This window comes from Mustela nigripes, chromosome 16 (assembly GCF_022355385.1).
Source record: "Mustela nigripes isolate SB6536 chromosome 16, MUSNIG.SB6536, whole genome shotgun sequence".
Taxonomy (NCBI): domain Eukaryota; kingdom Metazoa; phylum Chordata; class Mammalia; order Carnivora; family Mustelidae; genus Mustela; species Mustela nigripes.
The window spans coordinates 2,191,345-2,217,146 of NC_081572.1; the positions used below are offsets into that span (position 1 = coordinate 2,191,345).

The 25,802-nt window shown below is 59.5% G+C and overlaps 1 protein-coding gene across 5 annotated transcripts; it reads right to left on the reverse strand.

The window, feature by feature from the left end:
• Positions 1–22: 22 nt before the first annotated feature.
• Positions 23–24,995, reverse strand: CARD14 (caspase recruitment domain family member 14). 5 transcript variants are annotated; one of them, XM_059379104.1, is made up of 22 exons: positions 24,792–24,995; positions 23,102–23,242; positions 22,496–22,725; positions 21,176–21,313; positions 19,536–19,861; positions 17,274–17,447; positions 16,258–16,377; positions 15,613–15,738; positions 15,292–15,438; positions 13,903–14,019; positions 13,452–13,588; positions 13,168–13,262; positions 11,682–11,742; positions 11,249–11,438; positions 7,279–7,405; positions 6,784–7,021; positions 5,882–5,945; positions 5,063–5,303; positions 4,351–4,524; positions 2,247–2,368; positions 1,482–1,597; positions 23–987 (listed from the first exon to the last, which is right to left on the reverse strand). In XM_059379104.1, exons 3-22 carry the CDS (start codon positions 22,704–22,706, stop codon positions 780–782), a joined length of 3,132 nt encoding a protein of 1,043 aa, XP_059235087.1. In that variant the 5' UTR covers positions 22,707–22,725; positions 23,102–23,242; positions 24,792–24,995; the 3' UTR covers positions 23–779. The 5 variants fall into 5 exon arrangements, with proteins under 5 accessions (XP_059235087.1, XP_059235088.1, XP_059235084.1 ...); XM_059379105.1 differs by having other exon boundaries at positions 5,063–5,177; positions 11,249–11,441; XM_059379101.1 differs by having other exon boundaries at positions 11,249–11,441.
• Between the last annotated feature and the right edge of the window lie 807 nt (positions 24,996–25,802).

Sequence of the window (25,802 nt, forward strand, 5' to 3'; positions counted from 1 at the left end):
AGGGGCGCCGCTGCCGAAATGGCGGTCAGTCTGCTACAGCGGGGGGCAAGGCCAGGGGGCGGGGGGGCCCAGGAGTGCTTGGCCCGGCCATGCCCACGTGTTTCCTGAGCCCTGGAGGTGGAGTAAAGGCTCTTTACTGCCCAGTAGAGGGGGGCAGATGTGGGGCTCGGGGCAGCCCGGCCCGTGTGCGAGGGTGTCTGTGGGTGGCCTCTCCAGGGCGCCCCCGCGGGCACACCAGGTCTGGTGGCCACCAGGAGAAACCCACTGAAAACACTGTTTCCGTGCCTGGGAAACCGTATCTCCCAGTTGGTACACACGACTCTCCAAACTCGAGCCCCTGAAGCAGCTCTCTGGCCGCTAGGGCAGTCCGTGAGATTACCTCACCAGGGGTCCTGTGCCTCCGCTCTGGGCGGGGGTGCCAGCGACTTCGGGGGCACCAGGGCTACCAGCCTCCTGCCTCAGGAGCTCGGGAACGAGCCCTTCGGCACCCTGAAATGCAAAAGGGGAGATTGGGGCCAGACAGGTGGTTTTCTGGAAACGTCTACAGGAGACGTGTTCTCTCGGCAACCAAGTCTTGGAGGAGACGGCGTGGCAGAAAAGTGGGCAGACGGTTTGAATGCCTGTCTGTGACCTGCACAGAGTGGGGTTCAAGGTTGGGCCCCAGCGGGAGAGGGGACCAGATGCCCAGAGAGCTGGGCTCGGGCGAGCACTCCACGAGGCTGAGCTCAAATCACAGGGACTCAGCGGTCCCCGCGGCCCCTGGAAGGGCCCCGGCGCCATCAGCGGGGGCTCTGCTCCGTCCACACGACCTTCTGCTGCTCGTCCCTGATGGCGGAGCGGACGCAGCCGAGCAGCGCCTCCAGGTCACTCCAGCCGTCGGGGGCCAGGCTGCCGTACAGACAGGGCGCTCCGTCCAGCGCGGCCTCCTCCTGCTTGCCCGCCTCCAGGAGCTGCTCCTCCGACGTGCCGAGCCGCTGCAGGGCCTTCCTGCACAGGCCGGACACGGGACACGCTCAGGGAGAGCCGCGCACTGGCTGCCCGGAGCGGGCCCAGCTCGGAATCCCAGGGGACCGGCGTGCGGACCCCCCCCAACTCCTGGGGGCCGAGTGCCCCACAGAGGAGACGCCAGTCGGACCCCAGGTGACTTGCAGTGATGGGGGGCAGGGTCTAGTTTACATGCTCAGCGACAAGTCGGCGACAGGACGTCGTCAACCGAGTACCGGTTTCCAGCCCCGTCCCCGCCTCACGCAGCCGGGCTGTCAGCGGCGTGTAGCCCACTGGACATGTGCCCCGAGTCAAGGCAGGTTCCAGGTCTCGCCTCACCGTCCCCCAGGCTGTCCCCGGAGGGGAGAGCAGCAGGTCCTTTGTCCCAGAAGATGTGGGGGAACCGCCCTGTCATGCTTCCAGGAGTTCCTGGAGCCCCCCCACCACCACGTGGCGCCAGGTGCAGACCCCAGGCCAGCCCCCGGGGCCACACCTACTTGAGTTTCTTTGCTGCTCTCTCGTTGATGGGGATGTGGATGATGATGGGGAAGATCTCCATCCTGTGCAGGGCACAGATGCTGTCCAGCCGGACGTCCAAGAGGGCGTGGGTGTTCTGAGGGGGACAGTGAGGAGATGGGCCAAGGTCCTCGGCCTCGAGAGCGGGAAGGGAACCCACACCCAAGAGGGGCGGTGGGGAGAGAACCCAGGGATGCTCTGGTGTCCCAGGGCGCTTGCTCTACCAAGAGTCTGTCCCTTTGGTTTGTCAATCTGTGAGCCGTTGGGGTGGAGGGAGACTGAGGGGCCGGACCCCGCAGGGTCAGAAGGCTCCGTCAGCCTCTGCCGGGATAAAGGTTGGGAAGGGGGCGTCTGGCTCTGGCGCCCAGCTGGGCCTGGCCCTCTTAGCTCCCAGAATGCTACACGGTTCACGGTGAGCTATTTTTCATGCTCATGTGGGCCTCAAATCACGGACTGTTCCCTCATCTTACTCGTTACCTGACAAATACTATTCAGCATTTCCTATATCGAGGAACCAGGCTTGGGGACATTAAGAGGCTGGCCCCAAGTCCCCCGGCTCTGAGAGGGCAGGGTCAGGGCTGAACACCGGGCCAGAGACAAGCTGAACACCAGCACCGGGTGTCCCTGGCCAGCAGGTTGGTGACCAGCGTCCCCCAGATCTCAAGGCCAGTCCTTCCTGCCCTATGCCAGCACGGTCCTCTGGGGATGGAGGCCCCACGCCCCCAGAGCAGCCCCCCGGACCTTACCTTTTCCATGAGGGACTCGACAGCCTGGCGGGTCACGCAGAAGTGGCCACCGGACGCCTCCCTCTCCTGGATGATGTCCCCTCTCTGGCTGGAGGCATTGTATTCCTCCTGGCTCAAGTACTCTGAAGGCGACAGTGGACGGGGACGTCACACTCTGTGAGGTGAGCTGAGGGAGCCCCAGGCTGAACGCGCTCACCACCACGGGCCCCGCCAGCTCCGGGCGACACGCCTCCCGGGATGGCCCTTCACACTCAGAGGCGTTTGTGCCCTGCACGCGCCCCCACACCAGCGGACACGGCAGGGGCTCGGTCGACGCCAGGGCGTGGGGGGACGGAGGGAGGAAGGAGGGCAGCAGCGCAGATAAAAGCCCTCCCCGCCACCCCAGCCCCACATCCAGCTTCTCACACCTAGCCATGAGCCCGTACGTCAGCGCTTCCCAGCTGTGGGCAGCTGTGCCCCGGGGCCGCATGACAACGGCTGGGGACATTTGTGGCTGTCACCACGTGGGGGCCGTGCTGCTGTGTCTACTAGGGGGAGGCCAAGTGTGCTGCCCTGTGTCCTGCAACGCCCAGGACGGCCCCTCACAGAGGGGAAGGCAGCCCCATGCCACTGTCAGGGCCAAGGCTGAGAATAAACAGTCAAAACCAGGGGCACCTCAGTGGCTCAGTGGGTTAAGCCTCTGCCTTCGGCTCGGGTCATGATCTCAGGGTCCTGGGATCGAGTCCCACATCAGGCTCTCTGCTCAGCACGGAGACTGCTTCCCCCGCCCCCGTCTCTCTGCCTGCCTCTCTGCCTACTTGTGATCTCTCTCTCTGTCAAATAAATAACTAAAATCTTTTAAAAAAAAGAAATAAACAGTCAAAACACAGCCGGCTTTTGCCTTTCTTCCTGGATAGCCTCTGTTCTGAGCACACATTCTCCTGGGTCAGACCGGCGCCTGGAGTCACGGGGACTCCCGCCACGACAGCTCCTCTCCGAGGCCTTTCCTCCCGTCCTGCCGCACCCGCAGCAGCCCAGGCCTGGGGGCCGCAGCCCACCGCATGGTTGCCTGGTCTGCGGCCTCACCAGCTCCTGCTGCCCATCAGAGCCGAGCTCTGCCCTGCCTTCTCCAAAGCACCTGTCTCCCTCCCCAGGCCACTCGTGGAGCCAACAACCAGCAGCCTGTCTCGTCTCCAGGCGGCTGCCTCTCTCCAGCTCCCTGCAGGGAACCTGGCACATGCTAGACAAGCCGGACTCACTCTGCCCTTTGCCCTCTGTGAACCCCAGCGGGGTCTGGACAGAGCCCACTCCACCTCCGCTGGTAACCCAAGGCCTCCTGTCGCCATTGGCTGGCCAGTGTCGAGCTGATGAACAAAAACTCCCACAAAGCGGCTCTCCCGCTCGCCAACCTCGGAACCGCCTCTCCTGCGTGCAGACCCTCAGACCCTGTCCCCTGGCATCTAGGAGTCCAGATGGTCAGTTCCTCTCTGTGACTCTCCACCAAGCAGCTCTGGGGCTGAGCGGGTGAGGAGCCCTTTAGGGGACCTACCCCGGTTGAGTGTAAGCCCCATCCGTTGGCAGGATCTGCCCCGGATTGAATAGCATCCCCCCAAGACACACGACCATCCAAACCTTGGAATGGGACGTATTTGGAAATTGGGTCATTGCAAATGTGGTGAGTGAAGATGAGGTCATCGGGAGTAAGACAGGCCCTGATTCCATGACGGGTTCCTTATAAGAAGACGGTGTGAAGACACAGAGACACGGGAGGCAGCCAGGTGACATGGAGGCAGAGACAGAAGTGATGCGGATAATAGCTAAGGACCCCAAGACTGTCGGCACCACCGGAAGCCAGAAGAGGAAAGGAGTGACTCCCCCTGAGAGCCTCGGGGCAGAGGGGCGGGAGGCAGCACAGACACGCCTGGATCTCAGCCTTCTGGGCTCCGTCACCACTCGAGACTAGATCTCTGCTGTTCCAAGTGGCCCAGACCACAGTTCTTTGTTGTGGCAGCCCCAGGACACTTGCACAGGAACCTCCACACTGTTCTCCCGAGAAGGCAAGCATTGTGCCAAGGCCTCACCCGGCCACCCGATGGGCAGGCGGGGCTCCCAGGTGACGCCGTACCTGCTGGGCATTTCTTAAACCCTTGGAGGAGGCACAGCTTCTCGCTGAGGATCTTTCCAACCACCCTGGGCACCAAGATCACGGGCCGGGGCTGGCTGGGCCTGTGGGGGTGCACCAGGGTGTAGGGCACCAGGGTGAAGCAGCTCTCGGCCCAGAAGCACGCAATGGAGGGCTCTGTGGGGGAGAGGAGGCATGAGCAGGCCGGGCGCCGGACCATGCTGTCTGCCAGCCCCTCAGGCCGCAGGCCGGACTATATGTGTTTGGGGCAGTAACAGAGGCTCGGCTCCCTCCCAGGGACATGTGCATCCCACACCCCGTGGCTGACCGTGGAGGTCTCTCCGGGCTCAGCTCCCTGGGCCCACAGTGGGGACAGAGAGAAGCAGTTCTCCGCCTCCCCAGCACACTGCGAGACCCCGGCCGCGGGGCCCTCACCCTCACTGGTCCCGCAGGCCCAGGCCTTCCCTCACTCTGGCTCCCTGCTCTTCTAGGGTTTACTTCTCTTTTCATCAGTCATATGCACCCAAAACACTTGCCAAAAAGAGGAAAATTAACTCAAAGTAATTCACCTTACTCTCGGTCCACTCCTGCTGTCTTCACTGCGGGGTTTGACCCCATGGGGCGTGTGCCACGCTGACCTCTGTCGTGACCTCACACCCACACCCATCACACCGAGGCCATCCAGGGCCCCCTTGGCCTGCACCACTGGCCTCACCTTCCAGTTTGCTGGGCTCCCACAGGGCCCCATCGAAGGATGAGCGCAGAGGGCTGGCCTTGGTTCTGTCCACACTGACGATGCGGACCAGCTTCTGGGGTCCCCCGGAAGACCGCTGGAGGAGGGAAGAGGGACAAGCAGGTGTCCGAGCCAGCCGCATCCTGGCGCACTGCCAAATCCAGGCTGGTCCCTGGACCACCAGGCTGTGCTCACTGAACAGCCGGGAGGCTCGGGCCCCATGCTGAAAGGAGACAGGATGGGGTCCTTAGGCAGAGCCCCCGAGCAGGGCACCCCCTGAGCACGGCGTCCACAGTGAGGGCAGGCTGCATAAAGCGGGAGGGAACACCAGGGGCCCCCGTGGCCTAGCCCTGCCCCAATCCAGGGAAGCTGCCCTAGGGCTGCTGAACAGTCTGTCAGGACCTCATAGGGACTAGGATGGGGTACAGCTGGACGGGCAAACGGGGTGACCTAGGAGTGAGTATGACACAGACAACCCAGAGGACGGATCTGTGCCCACAGAGGAGCCTGCAGGCTGGGTGTGCTGTGCGGCCCTGGCAAAGGCCTGGAGGGACCACCGGGGACAGACACACCAGGTCGCACACATGGGGTCAGCAGCCTATGGGCCCTGGCCCTGGACCCCCAGGCCATTCCTTGCTCCTCTTCCAGCTGACCATAGACAGGGCCAGGACCCACCAGGCAGGAACCTCCCCCACTCCCCAGGCGATGTGAGCGAGGAGGAAGAAGGCCAGGAGAGAGAGGCAGGCCCGCCAGGGCACGGCCCTGTGTCCGGGATCCAGTCTGCCGGGTCTCCCAGTGTACCTTGCGGCCGGCGGTGCTTTGCTGAGCCATGTCCTGGATGAGAGCGATGAGCAGCTGCTGAGCCCTGCACAGAGGAGGCCAGCCCTGACCCAGGGCAAGGAGGGCCCCGCCCAGCACCCCCAAACACACCCCTGTGGCCCCTGCCCCCATCTGCACCCTGGGGGCGGGGAGCCCACTAGGGTCCCCTGGGGCATTTAGAAAACTGCAGCTGCCAATGGAATTGCTCTGGTTAGGACCCCGCTGACTCTGTGGGAGCCTGGGTGTGGGCCACGCTCCGGAACCATGCAGCAGCCAGCCTGCCGCCACCGAGAGGGACGTGGCTTCGGGGAGCTGGGCAGGGCGCCCCGCTCTGTGCGCTGGGGGGGATCGGGAGCACCGTTCTCCGCAGGGCTGCTGCTGCTCCCAGGGAGGGCGGCCCACTGTCCCGGCTGGCCCTGGACGGAGAGGCTCCCGAGGACACGGGACTTTCCTGGCTGTAACTGAAATAGTCCCGGACACAGCAGGATGGTGGTCACCCAACCTGCAGGGGATGCTGTGCAACGTCTGGAGACGTTTTGAATCATCTCGGGGGCAGAGAGGCTCCTTGTGTAGCGGGTAGACACCGCTCAACGTCCTGCTGTGCCCAGACGGGCCCCCGTGTCTGAGCGAGCCGGCCCCAGCTGGTCCTGGATCCTCTAGAACGGTCTAGGACCAAGGGGCACCCCTTTGCACAAAGAAACCCCACCTACACGGTGACATTGGGGGTGACCCCCCGGGATCCCTCCTCAGGGTGTCTGGTCGTGCCCACCCTCTCCTCTTGGGCAGGAGGGCTTGCCCACAGGAAGCCAGGCCAGGCCCTTTTGGCCACGTCCCCAGCCCTACCCGGGGAGGGGGAGGTGTTGGGGCATGCCACCGTGGCTCACCGGGCATAGTTGGGGATGGTGCCGTGCTCCACACCCTTCGTGCTGTAGGGGCCCACGCGGTGGGCGCGCCAGCAGCCGCGGCCCTGGAACAGGGTGTCGCTGACGTGCAGGACGTCACCGCATCGCACCGCCAGCTCCCCCTCCGCCCGCGCCTCCATGGCCAGGTTCACCCGGATGTAGAAGGAGTCCCCTGAGGTCACCACGTTGGCCTCCAAGTCCTGGACCAACCTCCTATAACCTGGTCAGAGATAACCCGAAGGCCATGATCCCCCTCAGGGAAAGTTCTGGAATCTGAAAGCAGGAGAGAAGGAAGGAGCCTCCCCCAGAGTTTTGGGAGCCATCCCGGTGCAGGAGCCAGTGGGCGGGAAGGGGACCCCCAGCTGCCCCGCGGCCCTCTGCACACTTGAGGCACAGTCTAGTTCTGGGGTGCGCGCTGCCTGGGGCTCGGGCCTCAGGTGGTGGCCTCGCGGGCTGGACGCGGGGGAGAGCGTGTACCCTCCATGTTGACCTTCACAGACAGGCAGCAGAAGCCGTTGACCCTCTGCAGGAGCCGGACAGCTTGCTCCAGGGTCGTGTCCTCCAAGGTGGCCTTGAACGAGGGCTCTGCTGCTTCATAATCCACCTGAGAGCAAACCAGTGTTGGCCTCTTTCGACCCAGATTCTGTGCTCTGCAGTAGGACCCGCTCACCCTTCCCGGCCAGCACTCCCACCCACCAGAGCCCTTGCCACTGGTCCTGCTTCAAGACCTCGGGCTCCCCCAGCGACACTCACGCCCGTCCCGAGCGTCAAGCACCAGCCCCTTCCGTCAACAGACAACCACGAGGGCCGAGTTTCCACTTCTCAAGACAGAGTCAAACCTAGAGCATTTCAGGGGTTCTCAGCTCGGGACTATTGACATGTGAGGCCACTGTTCCGTGCTATGGGGTTGGCCTTGGGCCCTGCAGGACGTTGGGCAACATCCCTCCCCCGCCCTCCCCACACCGCCCTAGTGGTGGAAGCCCATGGGCGCGGGGCTCCTGCTGTCCGCCACACTCGTTCTCCCAACCCTGGGTTGTTTCAAGTTTAGACAAGTATATATATTTCAGGGCACCTGGGTGGCTCAGTGGGTTAATCCTCTGCCTTCAGCTCAGGTCATGGTCTCAGGGTCCTGATATCGAGCCCCGCGTCAAGCTCTCTGCTCAGCGGGGAGCCTGCTTCCCCCCACCCCACCCCGCCCTGCCTGCCTCTCTGCCTACTTGTGATCTCTGTCAAATAAATACATTTTTTTAAAGATTTTATTTATTTATTTGACAGAGAGAGAGAGATCACAAGCAGGCAGAGAGGCAGGCAGAGAGAGAGAGGAGGATGTAGGTTCCCTGGCAAGCAGAGAGCCCAATGCGGGGCTCGATCCCAGGACCCTGGGATCATGACCTGAGCCGAAGGCAGAGGCTTAATCCACTGAGCCACCCAGGCACCCCAAATAAATAATTTTTTTTAAAAATCTTTAAAAAGAAAAGAAGAGTATATATTTTTATAATGAAAAAAAAATTTCAGCAACAGCAATCAGACAGCAAAAAGAAATAAAAGGCATCCACATTGTTAAGAAAACAATAAAACTTTCATTATTTGCAGATGGCGTGATACCCTATACAGAAAACCCAAAAGACTCCATCAAAAGCCTGCTAGAACTGATCTATGGATTCAGTAATGTTGCAGGACCCAAGATCAACATACAGGAGTCCACTGCACTTGGATACACCAATAATGAAGCAGTAAAGCAAGAAATCAGGGAGACAATCCCATTTACAACTACACCAAAACCCACAAAATACCTAAGAATAAACCCAACCAAAGAGGTAAAGAGATCTGTCCTCTGAAAACTACAAAACATTGAGGGGCGCCTGGGTGGCTCAGTGGGTTAAGCGTCTGCCTTCGGCTCAGGTCATGATCCCAGGGTCCTGAGATCGAGTCCCCTCTCTCTCTGCCTGCTGCTCCCCCTGCATATGCTCAGTCTCTCTCTCTCTCTGTTGAATGAATAAATAAAATCTTTAAAAAAAAAAAAACCAACAACAACAAAAGAAAAACACTGATGAAAGATATTGTTGACGACACAGAAATATGGAAAGACATGTTAAGTACACGGATTAGAAGAACAAATATTGTTAAAATGTATCTACTACCCAGAGCAATCTACACATTTGACGGAATCCCTATCAAAATAACACCAGCATTTTTCACAGAGCTGGAACAAACAGTCCTAAGATTGTATGGAACCACAGAAGACCCTGATAGCCAGAGGAAAGTTGAAAAAGAAGACCAAAGTTGGCGGCATCACAATTCCACACGTCAAGCTCTGTTACAAAGCTGTCATCATCAAGACAGAAGGGCACCAGCACAAAAACATAGATCAGTGGAACAGAATAGAAAGCCCAGAAATGAACCCTCAACTCTATGATCAACTAATATTCAACAAAGCAGGAAAGAATGTCCAATGGAAAAAAGACAGCCTCTTCAATAAATGGTGTTGGGAAAACTGGAGAGATTTTGTTCTGCGCAAAAGAATGAAACTGGACGTTTCTTACGCATACAGAAAAGCAAACTCAAAATGGATGAAAGACCTAAATGTGAGACCTGAGACCATAAAAATCTCAGAGCAGAACACACCCAGTAACTTCTTTGACCTTGGCTCCAGCAACCTACTGGACACGTAGCCAGAGACAAGGGACTTCATCAAAACAAAAAGCTTCTGCACAGTGAAAGAAACAGTCAACAAAACTAAAAGGCAGCCTTTGGAGTGGGAGAAGATACTCACAAAAGACACGGCCAATAAGGGTCAGTGTCCAAAATACATAAAGAACTTACAGAACCCGACACCCCAAAAAATAAATAATCCAGTTAAAAATGGACAGAAGGAAAGAAATGGGCAGAGGACATGAACAGACATCCCTCCAATGAAGACATCCAGATGGCCAACAGACACATGAGAAAGTGCTCCACCTCACTCGGCATCAGGGAAATACAAATCAAAACCATGGTGAGATCCCACCTCACACCGGTCAGAATGACTAAAATTAACAAGTCAGGAAATGCCAGATGCTGGCGAGGATACGGAGAAAGGGGAACCCTCCTAACACTTTTGGTGGGAATGCAAGCTGGTGCAGCCACTCTGGAAAACAGCATGGAGGTTCCTCAGAAAGTTGAAAATAGAGCTACCCTATGACCCAGCAATCGCACTACTGGGTATTTACCCCAAAGATACAAATGTAATAATCTGAAGGGGCACATGCACCCCAATGTTTATAGCAGCAATGTCTGCAGCAGCTGAACTACAGAAAGAGCTGAGATGCCCATCCACAGATGAATGGATAAAGAAGATACAGTACACACACACACACACACACACACACACACACACACACACACACGATGGAATACTATGCAGCCATCAAAAAGAATGAAATCTTGCCATTTGCAACAATGTGGCTGGAACTAGAGGGTATTATGCTGGGTGAAATAAGTCACTCAGAGAAAGACAGAGGAGCAAAGGGAAAAAAGGAGAGAGAGAATGAAACCAACCCTTCACTCTAGAGAACACAGTGATCCTTACAGAGGGGAGGTGGTGGGGGTTGGATGAAACAGGCGATGGGGATTTGGGACTTGGGAAGCGCAGCGGGTCATTACGGGGAGTGTTAAGTTGCTCTGTTGTGCACTGGAGACCAATATACTGTGTGTTCACTACAGGAATTAAAAACTTTAAAATAAATAAATAATAATAAAATAATATTAAGATATCAGGACTGTCTCTCCAGACATCATAAAAGCTGCTTTAGCCACAATGTAGTCTGTTAGCGGCGAGGGAGACGCGGGGGCCGCAGGGCCCGGGAGCAAAGGCGCCTGCCGCCCCGTCTCAGCACTTGTCTCCGCCCCAGCTCCCTGCTGCGGCCCAGGCTCCTCCTGGGGGAGCCAGCCTCGGGAGCCCCGTTCTCTGCTTTCGGGCCACATCGAAGTCACCTCCCTGCTCACACGTCCACCTGACAATCACTAGTCAAGCCGTCTATTTATGGGTTTTGCAGTTTAGCCAATATTTCCCAATAAAGAATTTTCTTAAATGCCCCCAACAAGACGGTGAAGTGTGCGTGATGGCTGTGTGTTTCACTACACACACGGCATGGTCGGCCCAGAAAGAAAGAACAGGGCTATAGCTGTATCAAAAGATCCTGGGTCAGTGCCGTGGCAGCCGGAAGCCTTCTCCGATGGCCGGTGGTCCAGCCCCATGGCAGTCTCGGGCTCATCCACCCCAGTTTGAGAACCTTGGGGATCCAGATGGGGCAGGGCTGCCGTGGGAGTCAGCTGGGGCTAGCTTCTAAGTGAGTGTGACCTCAGCCCGCAGACAACACGTCCTTGTCAAGGCAGAGCTGCAGCTTCTGACCCAGCCCCGAGATGGGGCGGGAGGGGGGTGTGCCCGTGGGGCGGGGGACACACTCACCAGCATGATCTGGGTGCCCGGACGCAAGGCCATCTCGTCCGCCGGTGAGCCAGGGGTGACCCGGTGAATGAAGATGCCCGTGCGGTTGCCACCAATGATGCTTATCTGCTCCAGCAACGCGTCCCCCTGGAAGGCCAGCACGGTGACCTGGCTCAGGATCTTACGGGCCTGCCTCCTCCGCACCGGGACACTGCTGCAGGACAGGAGGTGACAGGGCCCACCAGCCACCAAGCGGGGAGGTCGGGACAGGCCCCAATGCCGCTGGCCCCAGCGTTCTGAATTCTCTCTCTCTCTCTCTCTCACACACACACACACACACACACACACACAGCCATGACCTCATCCTTGGAGGGGCTGTCACCTCCCAGTGGTGTTAGCACACAGCCCTCACTCTGCCCAGCCACCTGCCGTCCGAGCCACTCCCACCGCTCACCTGGACGAGGCGGTGAGGTCCCCGGCGCAGGGCTGCAGGCTGTTCTCACACTCAGGAAGGTCTGCACGGAAGGGCCGGGCTCAGACACAGGCCAGGCCCGCCCGGGCTCTGCCCTCCCGAGGGAGCTTTGCTTACTGGGGCAACCTGGTCCTGCACCCCAGCCCTGGGCCGCACCCTGCAGGCCTGGCTCCTTCTGCTGAGGCCAGACCTCCCCGCCTCTCCCCTTCCTCACTGCTGAGAACCCTGACGTCATCTTCCCCCTCAGAAGTGGGGTTTGGCCTAGTGTGTCCTCACGCGACAGCTGAGTGGCTCCCCCACATTTACAGGACAGGGCACCTCAGGTCTGGATTTCTGGCTCCACTGGAAGTCCGCTCTGGGTGCGGGAGTGGGGGACACAGGGGACAGGGACTGAGGGTGCCTTGTGACCAGCGCTGGGCGCTTAGAACAAAATGCGCAAGTATCAAACCCGGCACAACGGGGCGCACTTCTGCTGGCTCCTTGCGCCCAGCTCACGGCGGGACCGAGCTCACGGCGGGACCTCCCCGTCACCCCCAGTCCCACCCCAAGTACCCGGAAAACGGACCCTCCGGCCGGGCGGCCACCACTGCGCAGGGGAACCGGGACGCTACCCGGAGCCGCGGCAGAGGGACGCAAGGAGCGGCACATCCAGGACGCAGATGCCCCGGGGGTCGCCCTCGGACCGCGGTTCCAGAGACGCCAACCTTCCCGCTCCGGCGGGGATTCTGGCCTCATGGCCCGCGGGGAGCCCCGACCCCGCCTGCCCCAGGGGCGGCCGCTCGGAACCGTTCGAAGCCTGTGCGCCCCCTGGCGACCACCGCGGGGGATTCGGACCGGGTGCTAAGCGGTGCCCCAGGCCCACGGGGGGCGGGGGGGGGGGCAGGTGTGCAGGGTGGAAAAGGGGGGAGGCCGTGGGAGTGGGGCCGGTGGTAGAGAAGGAGAGGAGGTCGGTCAAGTCACAAATATGAGGGGTGAGCCCCAGGAGCAGTGGGTCTCAGGTGCCACCGCTGGGAGGAGAGATGCTCCCAACAGGTGCCTCTTCCGGGGTGGGGGTGGGGGTACGAAATCCTGCTGCCTTCTGATGTCGCTGGGAAACCCGAGTGTCCCCAGACCAGAGCAGGGAGGGGCCGAGAGACAGAGGGACCGAGAGAAGGAACGTGTGTCCGGAGCTGTCTGAGCCTTTATTGCTGAGCGGGACGGGAAGATGAGCTCCCTTGGCTTCCAGGTGAGAGACAGAAAAGACGCCCGGTAAACAGGGCCTGGGCTTGAGTGACCAGGTACTTGGGATTTCCCAGAGGCCCAGGGCAGGGCAGCAGGGAAGCTCGCTTCCTCAGCCCAGCCTCTGGAGAGGCCCTGGCTTGTCTCCCCGGCCTCCCTGGAGACCCGGGTTCTCCCTCCTCCTCCTGGCCAGCCTGCCCAGGCCAGGGGCGAGGGGATGGCTGCAGAGGCCCGGGCGGGGCGCACTCACCTGCTCTGTCCACAATCTCATAATCCAGGTCGGCATCCCCTGCCTTTACCCCCCGGGAGAGTCCTCGGTCCACCTGCCGGATTTCTAGGAAACCACTGGAAAGCGTGGGAAGACACCGCTCAGGCGGTGCCGCCGGCTCCCTGCTCAGACCCCCGACCTGCCCTCAGACCCCCCGACCTGCCCTCAGACCCCCGACCTGCCCTCAGACCCCCGACCTGCCCTCAGCCCTTATCCCGGTGAGCTGCCGGGGCCCGTGCCATCCGAACCCCGAGGCCTATCATTACCTAAGAGACCAGGAGTCTTCCCGGAAGTCCTCTGCAGCCCGCTTGTACAGGGACTGTGGACTGGGAGGCAGGGGGCTGCTGGAGCGGAAGCTGTCCACCAGCTCCCGGGTGCACGTGGCGTTGAGGTCAGAGCAGAGCTGACAGGGGAGGAGGACAGGGCAGAGGTCGGCACAGGGCTCCCAGGGGGACCCTGCTCGCCCCCTCCCTGCTGCTCCACTGGGTGAGGGGCAAAGCTGTAACAGACCGTGGTCCCTAACTCTCAGGGCAGAGGATTGAGAAGGACATAGCACAGAGCTGGGTCCCCCTAGCTGGACCCCACTGCGTGCCAGGCCCCTGCCGGCAGCTTTCCACATTCCCTGCTGCTCAGTGCGGACGCACACATCTCCGTGGTGGGTAGCACGGTCCCACTTCACATGGCTTGACCCAGGAGAGGAGGAGGCACCCGCTGTACCTCCGTGGAGCTGGGGCTGCTGTTGTCACTGTCATCCCGCGGGCAGATGGCGAACATGCGCACGAGCGGCTGCTTCCCCCTCAGACCCGGCGCCCTGGCTCCGGCTTCCTGCTCAGCCTGCCCGAGACGGGCCCCGACTGCTCAGTCCAGGCAGGTTTCCTCTCGGATGCTCCTGGGGGGTTTCCAGCAAACCCACCTCCCTCCTCCCGCCACCTCCCCCCTCCCCGCTCGGGCAGCCTCCCCTGCTCAGGTCCCCTCCTCGGAGCATGGGACCCCCAGCCCTGCAGGAGCCGAGCCCCGAGGACAGCGACCAGCCTGGTGAATGCTCTTTGGTCTCTGTTGCAGATTACATGTTGCTTCTTACAGATTATACAAGCAACGCCCAGGACGTGCATCACAGACATAACCACACAGCACACTGGGGGCAAACAGAACTGAGCAGAGAGAAGAAAATTCTCCTGTCCTCCACACTCAAAAACAGGGCAGTTGGCATCTTGCTGTCTACCTTGTTTCAACACATACATAAATATATATAATTTATATATATGATACATACACGTTTTTATACTTATATATAAATAAATACATGTTTCTATTTCTACACGTATATGGATTACATATATATGTATTTATATATGTAATACATACACAAATACATACATATTTTGGGGGGACGTGGTAGATGTGAGGAGGTGAAGGAAGAAAATTTAAAATACCTATTGCTCGTGGGCATGGGGAAGATTACGTTCTACGGGTTGAATAAATGTAAGATTTTGCAACTTTGAAGAACCCCATATAACCACATGTATTACAATGTGAAATACACTGTCTTCTTAGAAGTAGCATGCAAATCCTTGGAAACTAATTTCTAGAGGTAAAAGCATCGGGTGGTGTTCCCCGACCAGGAAGAGGAGGGTGTGGCTCGGCCTCAGGGAGGTCCTGGCCCCTCTGCCGGGTCTCACCACCCCCCCACCCCGTGCCTGGAGCCAGAGCTGCTGACAGACCATAACTGGAGGTTTTATAATCGTTTTAGCTCTTTAGCCAGTTGGACTTGCAATGGCCATCGGACTTGCAAACATCTCGGGAACGCATCAGCTACAAAAGGGAGTGGCTGCCGCCTGGCCCAGTCTCATAGGCTCTCTTTCTTCGTGGAACACCATATGTTACAGGTTCCAGAACCTTCCGCCCAGTTACCTGTCCCATGGCGTGTGTAGACCACCACCAGAGGCAGACATAGGCTCAACTCACCCAGTTGTGTCTTCAGTGATGTGGTAACAAGATTTGCCCATGAGAGCCAGCGTGCCTGATGTCCCAGCCAGGGCGCACGTGGCCCGGGACCTGTCCCCCACCCAGCCCGGTCTCCTCATGCGGTGGGAGGGAAGCACTTACCCCCTGTGGGGACTCGGCTGGCCTGCGGAGCTGCTGGCGCAGTTCACAGACCTGGTCCGTCAGCTCGAACACTTCCCTGCGGAGGGCGTCCTTCTCCGTCAGGTTCTGAGAAATCTCCGTCTGGGCTGCGTCCCGGGCGGAGTAGGCCTGCCGGCCCGACAGGAAAGGAGGGAGGATAGCACCGAGGGAGCGGGGAATCTGGAACGAGCTGCGGGTGCGGGGCGCCCCATGACCCCAGCCAGCTCCTCGAGGAGCCTGGGCCGGACGGCACATCCTGTCCCCACTGGGCAGTGCCCCGGGCCCCCCCCCCCAGCCAGGCACCTGGTCTCTCTCCTTCTGCAGCTGCTGGAGCTGGCCCTGCAGGGCATTCACCTTCTCCTTGTAGATGTCACAGTCCACCTTCGTCCTCTGGAACTGGAGCAGGGTCTGCTCCTTCTCTTCCCAGTACTGGCCGGGGACAAACACAGCCCATGCAGGCCAGCAGTGTGGGGTGGGGGTGCTCGGGGACAGAGGGGGTGCCTCGGGAGCTGATACGGTGACTTCCTGCTTGCTCCTTAAGTGCTAAATCTCAGGGTGCGTCTGCGGGGTCGCCGCGCCGATTACAGCGGGACTCGGTTATCAGGACACACGTGGACGCGGCAGGCGGAACCACATGTGTCCATCTGTCCCACGTCCCAAAAGACGTGAATCGCATCCCACTGCTGCCTCACTCTGTCCCAACACGTCCTTCCTCCTGACCCTGCCCTGGCCTGTCGTAGCCACGAAGTAACTCCCACCCCACTGAGAAGCAGCCTGAGTTTTGTTGCTCGTGGGTCCGATCCTTTCCTCGGCACCCACAGACCATGGGACCGCGAGCCCGGGGCCATGAGTCCGTGCCCCATAAAGCTCTCAAGAGGGATGAGCGTTCGTGAGAGCCTGACCTCCCTGCCCCTGCCCTGCGCTGCCGTGGCCGCCTGCCGGGGTCACCTGCTTGCGTTGCCTCTCGGCGGCCACGGCCCGCTCCCTCAGAGAGTGGATGCGATCCACCAGCTCCTGCTTGCTCTCCAGGGCCTCGTCCAGGTTCTGCTCCAGGATGTCCTTCTCCGCCTGGGACAAAGAGAGGTCGGCCCAGGGACCCCCAGCCTCCTGAAGGTCCTGCCCCTGGGAAGCGCCCTGTCTTTCTGCCCTGAGAATAGCCAGCAGGAAATTTCGGGGCCGGGCGCATGAATGGATTCAGGCTTATCCCCGCACACGAGGCAGGACAAGATGCAGCGTCAGCAATCCAAATGGGAAATGTGTGTTTTGCTTCTGTTTCTCTGGGCTGGGGACAGAAAGTAAACTGGAAGTCTCTAGGCAGGGGGGCCATCCCCCCCAGCTGGGCCGCGTCAGGCTGCTCTGTGCACAGAGTCACCAGCATGGTCTCCCACAGAGGACCAACCAGGGGACAGGCCATTCCCCCTCCAGCCCGCTTCTCAGGAAGGGGCTTAGGAACGGTGGCACCGTCCAGGCCCCATAACCAGCTGCCGAGGCCCAATCCACACCCAGGGAGTGTCTGTTCGCTGGACGGAACAGCTCTATAAACAGACATTGTATTGATCGAAAGGAATCCACGAGGAGAGCCGGAAGTTTGCATAATCCCAAAAGTTGCTGTCACCCAGTTCTGTCACTTCCTTCCCCAGTGTGTGGGCGGGTGGCACGGGACAGACTCTTCTGCAGGCACAACGGTGCCCCCCCAACCCCAGATCCCGCCATTTACAATTAGCCTAATTCCTTTCAGCATCTGGGCCGAGCGGGGGGGCGCATGGCTAGGCAGCCCCGTAGCTGTTCACCCTGGCCACGCTCGAGGCCAGACAGGCGCAGGAAGGGACATGTAGGGTGTCCCAGGATGGCCTCCGGGCCTCAGCCACCCCTCCAGGGACCACCTCTGGGAACCAACCACCCCATCCCCGGCCCCAGCCTGTGGGAACCCCCCGCCAGCTGCCAGGGAAAGGCGTGGGACCCACCAGGCTGAACGTCAGCGACCGGAGCTTCTCATTCTCCTCCTTCAGGAGGCTCAGCGCCTTGTCCCCGGGCTCCAGGTCCCCGTCCCCGGCCGTCTGCGGGGACCGCTCCTGCAATTCTCGCGCGTGGCAGGAAGACATCTTCTCGCGCTGCAGCTCCTGCTTGATCAGGTAGAGCTGCCGGGAGGAGGCGGGGGAGGGCAGGGTCAGGGCTGGTTCTCCATCCGCCCAGGGGGGCCTGTCCGGCCCTCAGCCGCTGTCCTCCGGGAGGACGCTTTTCATCCCTCGGGGGCCCCTCCCCGGACTTCAAACTCCATGAAGGAGTTCTACCTGGTGAACAGTTCCAGCTCCTGCGGGGGAGAAAGGCATTTCTAGCTTTATTTTTCAGATGAGGTGAGCCCCGGAATCACGGGGCGGGGCCCCGGGAACAGAGGAAGGAGCCGGGAAATCAGCTTTCTGGAAATCAGCCCAGGAGGGGCGCCTGGGTGGCTCAGTGGGTTGAGGCCTCTGCTTTCGGCTCGGGTCATGATCCCAGGGTCCTGGGATCAAGCCCCATATCAGGCTCTCTGCTCGGCAGGGATCCTGCTTCCTCCTCTCTCTCTGCCTGCCTCTCTGCCTACTTGTGATCTCTTTCTGTCAAATAAATAAATAAATCTTTAAAAAAAAAAAAAAAAAAAAGAAATCAGCCCAGGAAATCCCTCTCTCGGAACTTCGAGTCCCAGCAGCCGGCGGGTGGTGAGTGACCAGGGAGCGAGCCTCATCCCGCACGTTCCCTGACTACCCGCCTTCCCACATTCCGCTGAGCACGCGGCGAAAACGGACTCGGGACTCGTGGAAAGCGGGACGGGAGAAGAAAGAGGAAATCGAGTCAGACGGAGCAGAGATGCCTAGTCTACGCAGACGCACTTGCAATCCCGAGCAAATAGGCGCCACCCCCGGCCCCGCGGGTGGTGTGTCCAGGGCTGTGGTCCCCTGGAAGCTACGTGGCCAGGGCCCGCGGGCCTCCACCTTGCCACCTTGCAGGATGGCGCCCCAAGAGAAACTCAGACCTGGAACCCAGGGCCTGGCCTCTTGCCCCCAGGAGGGTGTGGTGCCCCTGGCGGGGGGGAGGGGACTTTCCCGAAGAGACAAACCCAGAAAGTCTGGGTGTCAGGGTGGAGGCAGCACTCGCTCTGGGGTCAAGAGAAGGAAGAACCTTTCCACTCGGGCTTTTTCCCTCCCGACATCTCCATAGCAAAATTTCCATAAGCAACTGCACGGCTCCGGCTGTGGGCCATCTGCGTTAGAGCGCGTTAGACTCCATATACTAACTCACTCCTTGGGACCTGCACGGGGCTGGGGGCGAGGCTAAAACGGAAAATAAACCGAGCAAATGAACCTTATTTCAAACACTGGGGCCACAGCAATGGGAGGGAGAGGGAGGCGGAGGGATGGTGAGCCGCCAGCCAGAGCAGCTCGTGAACGACAAACCCTCAGCTCCTCTCCGCGGCTGTTTGATGCGGAGGTGTTTTCCGGGGCCTAGAGGATGGAGCAGGTGAGCGCTAGTGTGGGTGGGGGAATTCTCACTGTGGAAGAAGGGGCGCCAAGCATGGCACGGGGGAGGCAGGGACACACCCTGGGGACAGGCCGGAATTAGAGGTGGGTGTGACCTCACAGTTTCTTAGATACGCATGTGTCTATGGACATGCATCCTTGCCCGCGTAAGTCTGTATGCATATCTGTGCGTGTCTGTGCACGGGCATGTGTACATGCACGTTTCATGGCTCTGTCTGCTGGAAGGGCCAAGGAGCAAAGACACCCCAGGGGCAGGGAGCACCCCCAGGGCCCCGATCTTGGTCTCTGCAAGAATCCAGGGCCCTGGGACGCCTGGGTGGCTCAGTGGGTTAAGCCTCTGCCTTTGGCTCAGGTCATGATCTCAGGGTCCTGGGATGGAGCCCGGCATCAGGCTCTCTGCTCAGATAAATAAATAAATAAATAAATAATAAATAATAAATAAATAAACAGAATCCAGGGCCCTTCAGGGAAATGGCTGAGCCCAGAGCTGGGGCAGGGTGGGGACCAGACGATCCTGGGAACCCGCGATACCAGCAAGGGAGTCTGCGCTCAGAAAACGAGGGGCCGTGCCACAGGACACAGAGGACATTCAAGGGGCACCCCCCCGGCCAAATCTGGGACCTCCTGGGGGGGGTTGGTGGGGGTGGATTAAAGGCTCCTCCTCCCGGCAGGGGTGGGGGCTGCAGGGGGGCGGGGAGAGGGACACCGCACCTCCTCCTGCAGGCTGCGGCAGCGCGTGGCGGCCAGCTCCTTCTCCCGCAGCGCGTTGCTGTAGTGCAGGGACAGACCAAGCATCTCATCCTTGAGCTTCAGCACCTCGTGGAAGTAGGCGCTGACCTCGCGCTTCATGCGGTCATGGTCGGCCTCCATCTGGCCCAGGCTCTGGACGCGGGCCTCGGCCTGGCCCAGGTGCTCCTGGAGCTGCTGGCAACGCCGCAGCAGGGCCTCCTTCTGCCCCTTCTCCTGGCTCAGCTCCTCCTGCAGGCTGCTGATGGCCCCGGCCAGGCACTCGGTCAGCTTGGACGTGTCCATGAGCCCTGCGGACCAGGGGCGGGTGGGCCAGGGCACCTCCCTCTTCGGCCACCAGGGGCTTTGCTACCTCTGCCCAGACCCTCAAGCAGGAGCCCCCCGACCCTAATCTGTGGGTCTCCTTAGAAACTTCTGGGCTTGGGGCGCCTGGGTGGCTCAGTGGGTTAAGCCTGTGCCTTTAGCTCAGGTCATGGTCTCAGGGTCCTGGGATCGAGTCCCGCATCGGGCTCTCTGCTCAGCGGGGAGCCTGCTTCTGCCTCTCTCTCTGCCTGCCTCTCTGCCTCCTTGTGATCTCTGTCTGTCAAATAAACAAATAAAATCTTAAAAAAAAAAAAAAAAGAAAAAGAAACTTCTGGGCGCAACTTTGGTTATATAAATAGCATGACTGGTGACTGTGGAGCCAGGATTACCCCCTTGAGCCTCCCTAGGGGGCCCTGCTGTGTCGACCCAGCTCCCCCTCGTCAGCTAAGGTGTGCGTCTGCCGGACCTTCTCCACGCCACCCTATGAGAGACATAACAAGAACAAGGGATAAAAACCCGTACAACAGAACTCCAGCGAACGTCACCACGGTCTACGATACCAAAGAGGCAGAAAGGTTTTCCCATCCAGTTTTGAGTGATGCTGGTCCTGCCCTTTGCACACCAGAGTCTTTCTATAGCTCCTGCACGGAAGCCTGAAATCACTCAGTGAACAGAAATGGCCGTGTTTCCCTTCAGGTCGGCTGGATCTCCGCTCTTCCGGCTGAGCAGAGGTGCGGAAGGCTGCCGGCCTCACTCCTCATCCCCTCCGGCAGGGGCCTCTCCCAGCAGGAGCCGCCCCCTCCACATAAGCACATGGCCGAGGCTAAGGCCATCTCGGGAGCGTGTCTAGGGAAAGGCTATACTCGCCCTCTCCCTGCATCACCCAGGTACAGACTCTCTGCCCCAAGTGGAATTCCCGTCGCTACTGCTTAAGTAGGGACGGATCTTTCCTTTTTAAGATTTTATTTATTTCATTAGAGAGAGAGCAGTGGGGAGAGGGAGAAGCAGACTCCTCACTGAGTGGGATCCTGATGCAGAAGTCGGTCCCAGGACCCTAAGACCATGACTTGAGCCGAAAGCAGATGCTTAAGCGACTGAGCCACCCGCGCACCCCAAGATCTTTCCTTTTAGATCCAGAGGCCGTGGGTTCCTTCTGCCACCCGCACATGGTTCGTGGGGGTGTCCTCACCCCTGGAGTGCTGGGGGGTTAGCAGGAGAAGCAAGAGCATGCAGGCACTAGGACCCAGAGGCTCCAAAGAAGCCTGTGCCCAGGACCCCCAGCCCCAGGACCCAGCCCTCACCACTGAAGTTGCTGAAGTCCCCCTTGGGCTGCAGCCCAGTGACCAGGGTGTAGATGTCTGGATTGTGGAACTTCAGGCTTTCCAGGAAGGCAATGGCTCCGTTCTTCCCGCGCGTCTTCAGCAAATCCAACAAGTGCCCTTGGGTGAGAGAATGGTGTCGGGTCGTGAGTTCTGGGGGGGTTTCCCTTGGGATGCAGGATGCGGAGGGGGAGGAAATCCTCGCACATCGAGGGATCAGGAGGTGACAGCAGTTTTCCGGGATCCCTGGGGGCGGGTGCCCTCATTGCTCTTCTGGTTTCTTTAAGGGACGTGTCGGCAGCCAGTCCCCAGAAGGGCCAGGCTCATAGTCCTTGAGAAGCTACTATAACCCAAGTGCCACGAGTTGGCCATAAAAGAAGGAAAAAGGTGACCTTTGCTCTGAAGACCCCCCAGCCGTGTTAGTGGACATATGCGGACACTGTGCAAATCTCATGGGACGAAAGAAGCAGAGGACAATGCCCCAGGGCCCGAGTCCCAGCGAGCCCGCCTCCCGGATCTCATGGCTCTCAGACCAGCTTGGTGGCTTGGATTCCCTTCTCCTGGATCTGAGGTTCCTAAACATCAGGCAGAAACAGAATCATGTTCATAGCGACCACTGTACTGCCTGCTTCCCACGGCTGCGGCTTGGAGGTGAGTCTCTTATAAACGGTCTCATCCAGTCTCCCAAAGTTCTGACAGGGTGAGGCTATCAGCTTCCTTGGTTTTCAGGGAATGAACATAGCTAGTCAGACTCTCAGAATCGGCTCCGAAGACATCTAGAGTGGGTTGAATTGTGCCCCCCCCCCAACAAAGGAACCTCCACCTGGAACCTGCCAATGGCAGCTAATCTGGAAAAGGGTCTTTGCGGAAGAGATCGCCCTGGATTATCGGGATGGGGGGGTCCTGAGTCCACCGAGTCCAATAGCAAGGGCACCCATGAGACAGAAGAGGAGACACAGAGAAGACCATGTGAGGACAGAGGCAGACCCTGGAGGGATGTGGCCACAAGCTGAGGGCCAGCTCGGGCCACCAGGAAGGCACAGGCAGGGACATGCCCCTAGAGCCCACACCTGGATCCCAAACTATGAGCCAACATGTCTCCGCCGGTCTAAGCCACCCCTGGCTGGTCGCCTGTTACGGCAGCTCTGGGAAGGCATACAGAGTCCCCATCCCTGCAACGTGGGTCCTTAAAGTCCTGCACTCCCTGCCGGGCCCCAGGCTTCGTGGCACAGCCCGTGTGGAGCTGCCGTGGCGGGGAGGGGCCGAGGGGGCGGTGTGCGCCCGGGGGCGGGGGATCCTCACCGACTCGCATGACAGTGTTGGTGAACCTGGGGCCATGGAGCACCTCCTCCTCGTCCAGCTGGTCCAGCACCTTGGCCTGGCGCAAGTAGGGGGTAAGGCGGCTGGGGCAGATGCTGCGCACAATCTTGTGGCGGTGGCTCTCCAGCAGCTCCCACAGCGCGTCCTCGTCCAGCGCGGTCAGCGTGGACTCTGTCCGGCGCAGCATCGCCATGGCCCCCAGGCCAGGAATGCTGGAAGGAGAGGGCGGCCATGGACGGCTGGACCCGGCGTCATGGCCTCCGGGCCCGCGGGGCTTTTCCAGTCCAACCCCTCACCCCAGGTCACGGGCGGGCGGGGAGGGTAGTGACCCGTCTGGAGAGGACAGTGATGCCGCCCTGGCCCTGGTGCCCAGTGACCGGGCCGGGGCGCTGATTAGCCCTCCCTCTTGCTGATTTCACATCAATTCCTCTCTCCAAAGAAGAACAAGAACTGATTTCTCTGGGCGTCAGGACACTGAATTTGCTTTGAAGCCTGGGAAACTGCCCTTGGCCCTGGGGAGCTGATTTACAAGCTTGGTCCAGAACAAGCATTCTCAATGGGGGCGACAGAGCCCCCCGAAACTCTTACCCTGACACGTACAAAGCTCAGCTGTGCACAAACACGTTCGGCACACCTGTGACACGACGCTCTCACGGGAGCACGGCGAGGGAGGAAACGTCTAAGACGGCTCCTTAGGGCTGAGGACGGCAGAAGCTTCAGGGACACTGCCTGGAACAAACGTGGGGGTTTGGATGGTCCATCCTGTGCCCCCGGCAACCAGAGGAGGCTCCCACAGGCCATGGTGAGGGCGTGGGGGGAACAGGTAGGAAGCGGGCTGTGGGGAGGCGTGTGTGCACGGAAAGCCCACTGCTTTTGACGTGCCCCAGGACACCCGTCCCGAGATGCTCAGGGCATGTGCTAGGGAGTGACACTTGGCAAGAATGTACTAGAAAACAATTTAGAACAGAAACCAAGGACCCCCAGTAAGTAACACGGGCCGCCACCTCTCGGCTGGCAGGTCTCCGAAGGGGCTCGGCTACAGTGGGCTTGGGCGGACTCTCTGGCTGGGGCCACAGGCTCTTGGTCTGTCTGGGTAGAGGTCATGGAGCAGCTCACCCTCCACGTACCTGACCAGCCGCTCTGGGGCGGGGCGTGTTGATGCAACTGACCTAAAATCCAAGACCTTCTGTTGGAAGCACCTGGGAGGGCAGCGCTCAGCCTCCCGCCCGGGGAGCTGACCCGGCGCCTCCAGCTTTGCGACGAGCCCCTGGCTAAGTCTCTCTCTTCCCTCCTGGCCCTGGCACAGGGTCATTAGAACATTTTCCATCCGAACAGCTCTGAAATGCTTTTAAATCCTGGGCTGGTTCGAGTGTATTTTTCTTGTTTTGTTTTTGTTTATTTTAAGACATCGACAGAGAGCCCAGCGCAGACCCTGAATCCGGGCTCGATCTCGCAATCTTGAGATCACGACCTGAGCTGAAATCAAGAGCAGGAGGCCTAACCCACCGAGCCACACAGACACCCCTTAGTTCAAGCTCTTTAAAAAAGTCCCACAAACAGACAACACATCTGTGTGCCCGTCATTCAGACTCAGCAGAAGGTTCCTCATTAAGGGAATGCGTCGTTAGAGTGGGCTCAGTCCTGCTAGCTGCAGCCTGGCCCTCGCCCTGTGCCCAGAGGGAGCTGCTGGGCCGTGTCCCATGTGTGGGTGTGTCTGCAAACAGACGCCCACTTTTACACGATTCCTTGTGCGAGGAGCAGCTGAACATAAATGGTGTCTTTCCTGTTGACTCTGACTTTCTATAAACAGTGTCACGCTGGGCACAGCTCTACACTCCACGTGTTCCCCCCTCCGAGGTTTAGTCGCTTACAGAATCTCCTCCTTTTTTAACTCATGCTGGCTTCAATGATATGAACAAGCCACAGCTGACTTCTGCCGATGCCCCCGGGGCCAGCATTAGGCTGTTTCTACTTTTCCTCCAACCCCCTCGGTGCTGTGGTGAGGTCCTTGGACACAGATGGGGATGTTTCTCTTAGACCCCTGAATTCCTGGGATTTGGTTCTTTTCCTTTGGAATAACAAGCTGGAGCGGCTGGAGTCAAAAGCCTCTGGAAGAGGTTTGTCCCCTAAAAACGCCGGAAAGCCAGAGCAAACCAACCGGTGTAAATTCAGGGAAATGGGGAATGGTGGTGGGAAGACCTCATCTCCACGAACGCAGCCACCCCCCAATCCGTACGGGGAACCCAGGCTACAGGAAGTGCTCACTGAAAACGCTCACTCTTGTGTTGCCAGCAGCTCCTCGCGGTGGGTTGGGATCTGGAGCCCCCTCCGTGGCCAGCTGTGGCTCCGCCGCCGCCCGTTCCTTCCCCTGTGGCTGCAGAGCAGGACGGGGCCCGGCAGGAACAGCCGGCCAGAGCAGCACCAAGATGGGCTTCCTGCTCTCTCCAGCCCCGAGTTGCTCCAGAATTCAAAGTTCAGGCCCCAAAGACTAAGGCAAGGAGGAGGGAAAATACATAAATAAATAAGGCAAGTTCTGATCCAGGAAATCCCTTGACAGATCTTTGACCTCTGGTTTGCTCAGTAACTACAGACACCTCCTCAGGGCTTAGAAGCAGGTTCCTCGAAGGAACCGGGGGGTGAACCGTGGCATAGCTACCCACCACGTCGTGGGCCACCCGACTGCGACAGTTGCTCATACCTGAATCTATTAGAAGCCATAAGTCGCACCCCTTAAATCGGCGCATTGTGTGGCACATGAATTATGTTTTAACAAAAGTTTTCTTTTTTTAAAGAAAAGTTCCCTGAGCAGCTGGTAGCCACACCCTGCTCCCCTCTGCCCGCCCCTCCGCCCCGCCAGGATGCAGAGGAGGGTGGGTGATGTGGAGGCCTCCTGGGGAGCTGGCCTGCTTTCTGTAGTCCGAGCTGGGCCTGCAGGTGTCCTGGCCATCTGGGGCCCCCAGCCAAGCTCCGCCCTCGCCCCCCGCCCTTGCCTCCTGGCCTCGGCCTTCCGGCGTCTGTGCACCCGCCCCCCCGTTGCCCTGCGCCCCAGGAGCCCTTCTCCACACGCGTGAAGGTGTCTTCGATGAAGACCAGTGACATCTGGCATGGGGACAGCGGTCTCCCACCGCGTCCGGCTCAGACTCTGGGTCCAATTCCACACATCAAATCAGTCCAGGTGGTAAAGTACCCAATGAAGCAAGACTCAGAATCTCTGCCCCAGCTCCTCCCGGAGGACGCCAGAGTCGCAAATAAACACACAGATCATAAACAGCCACAAAATGAGGAAAGG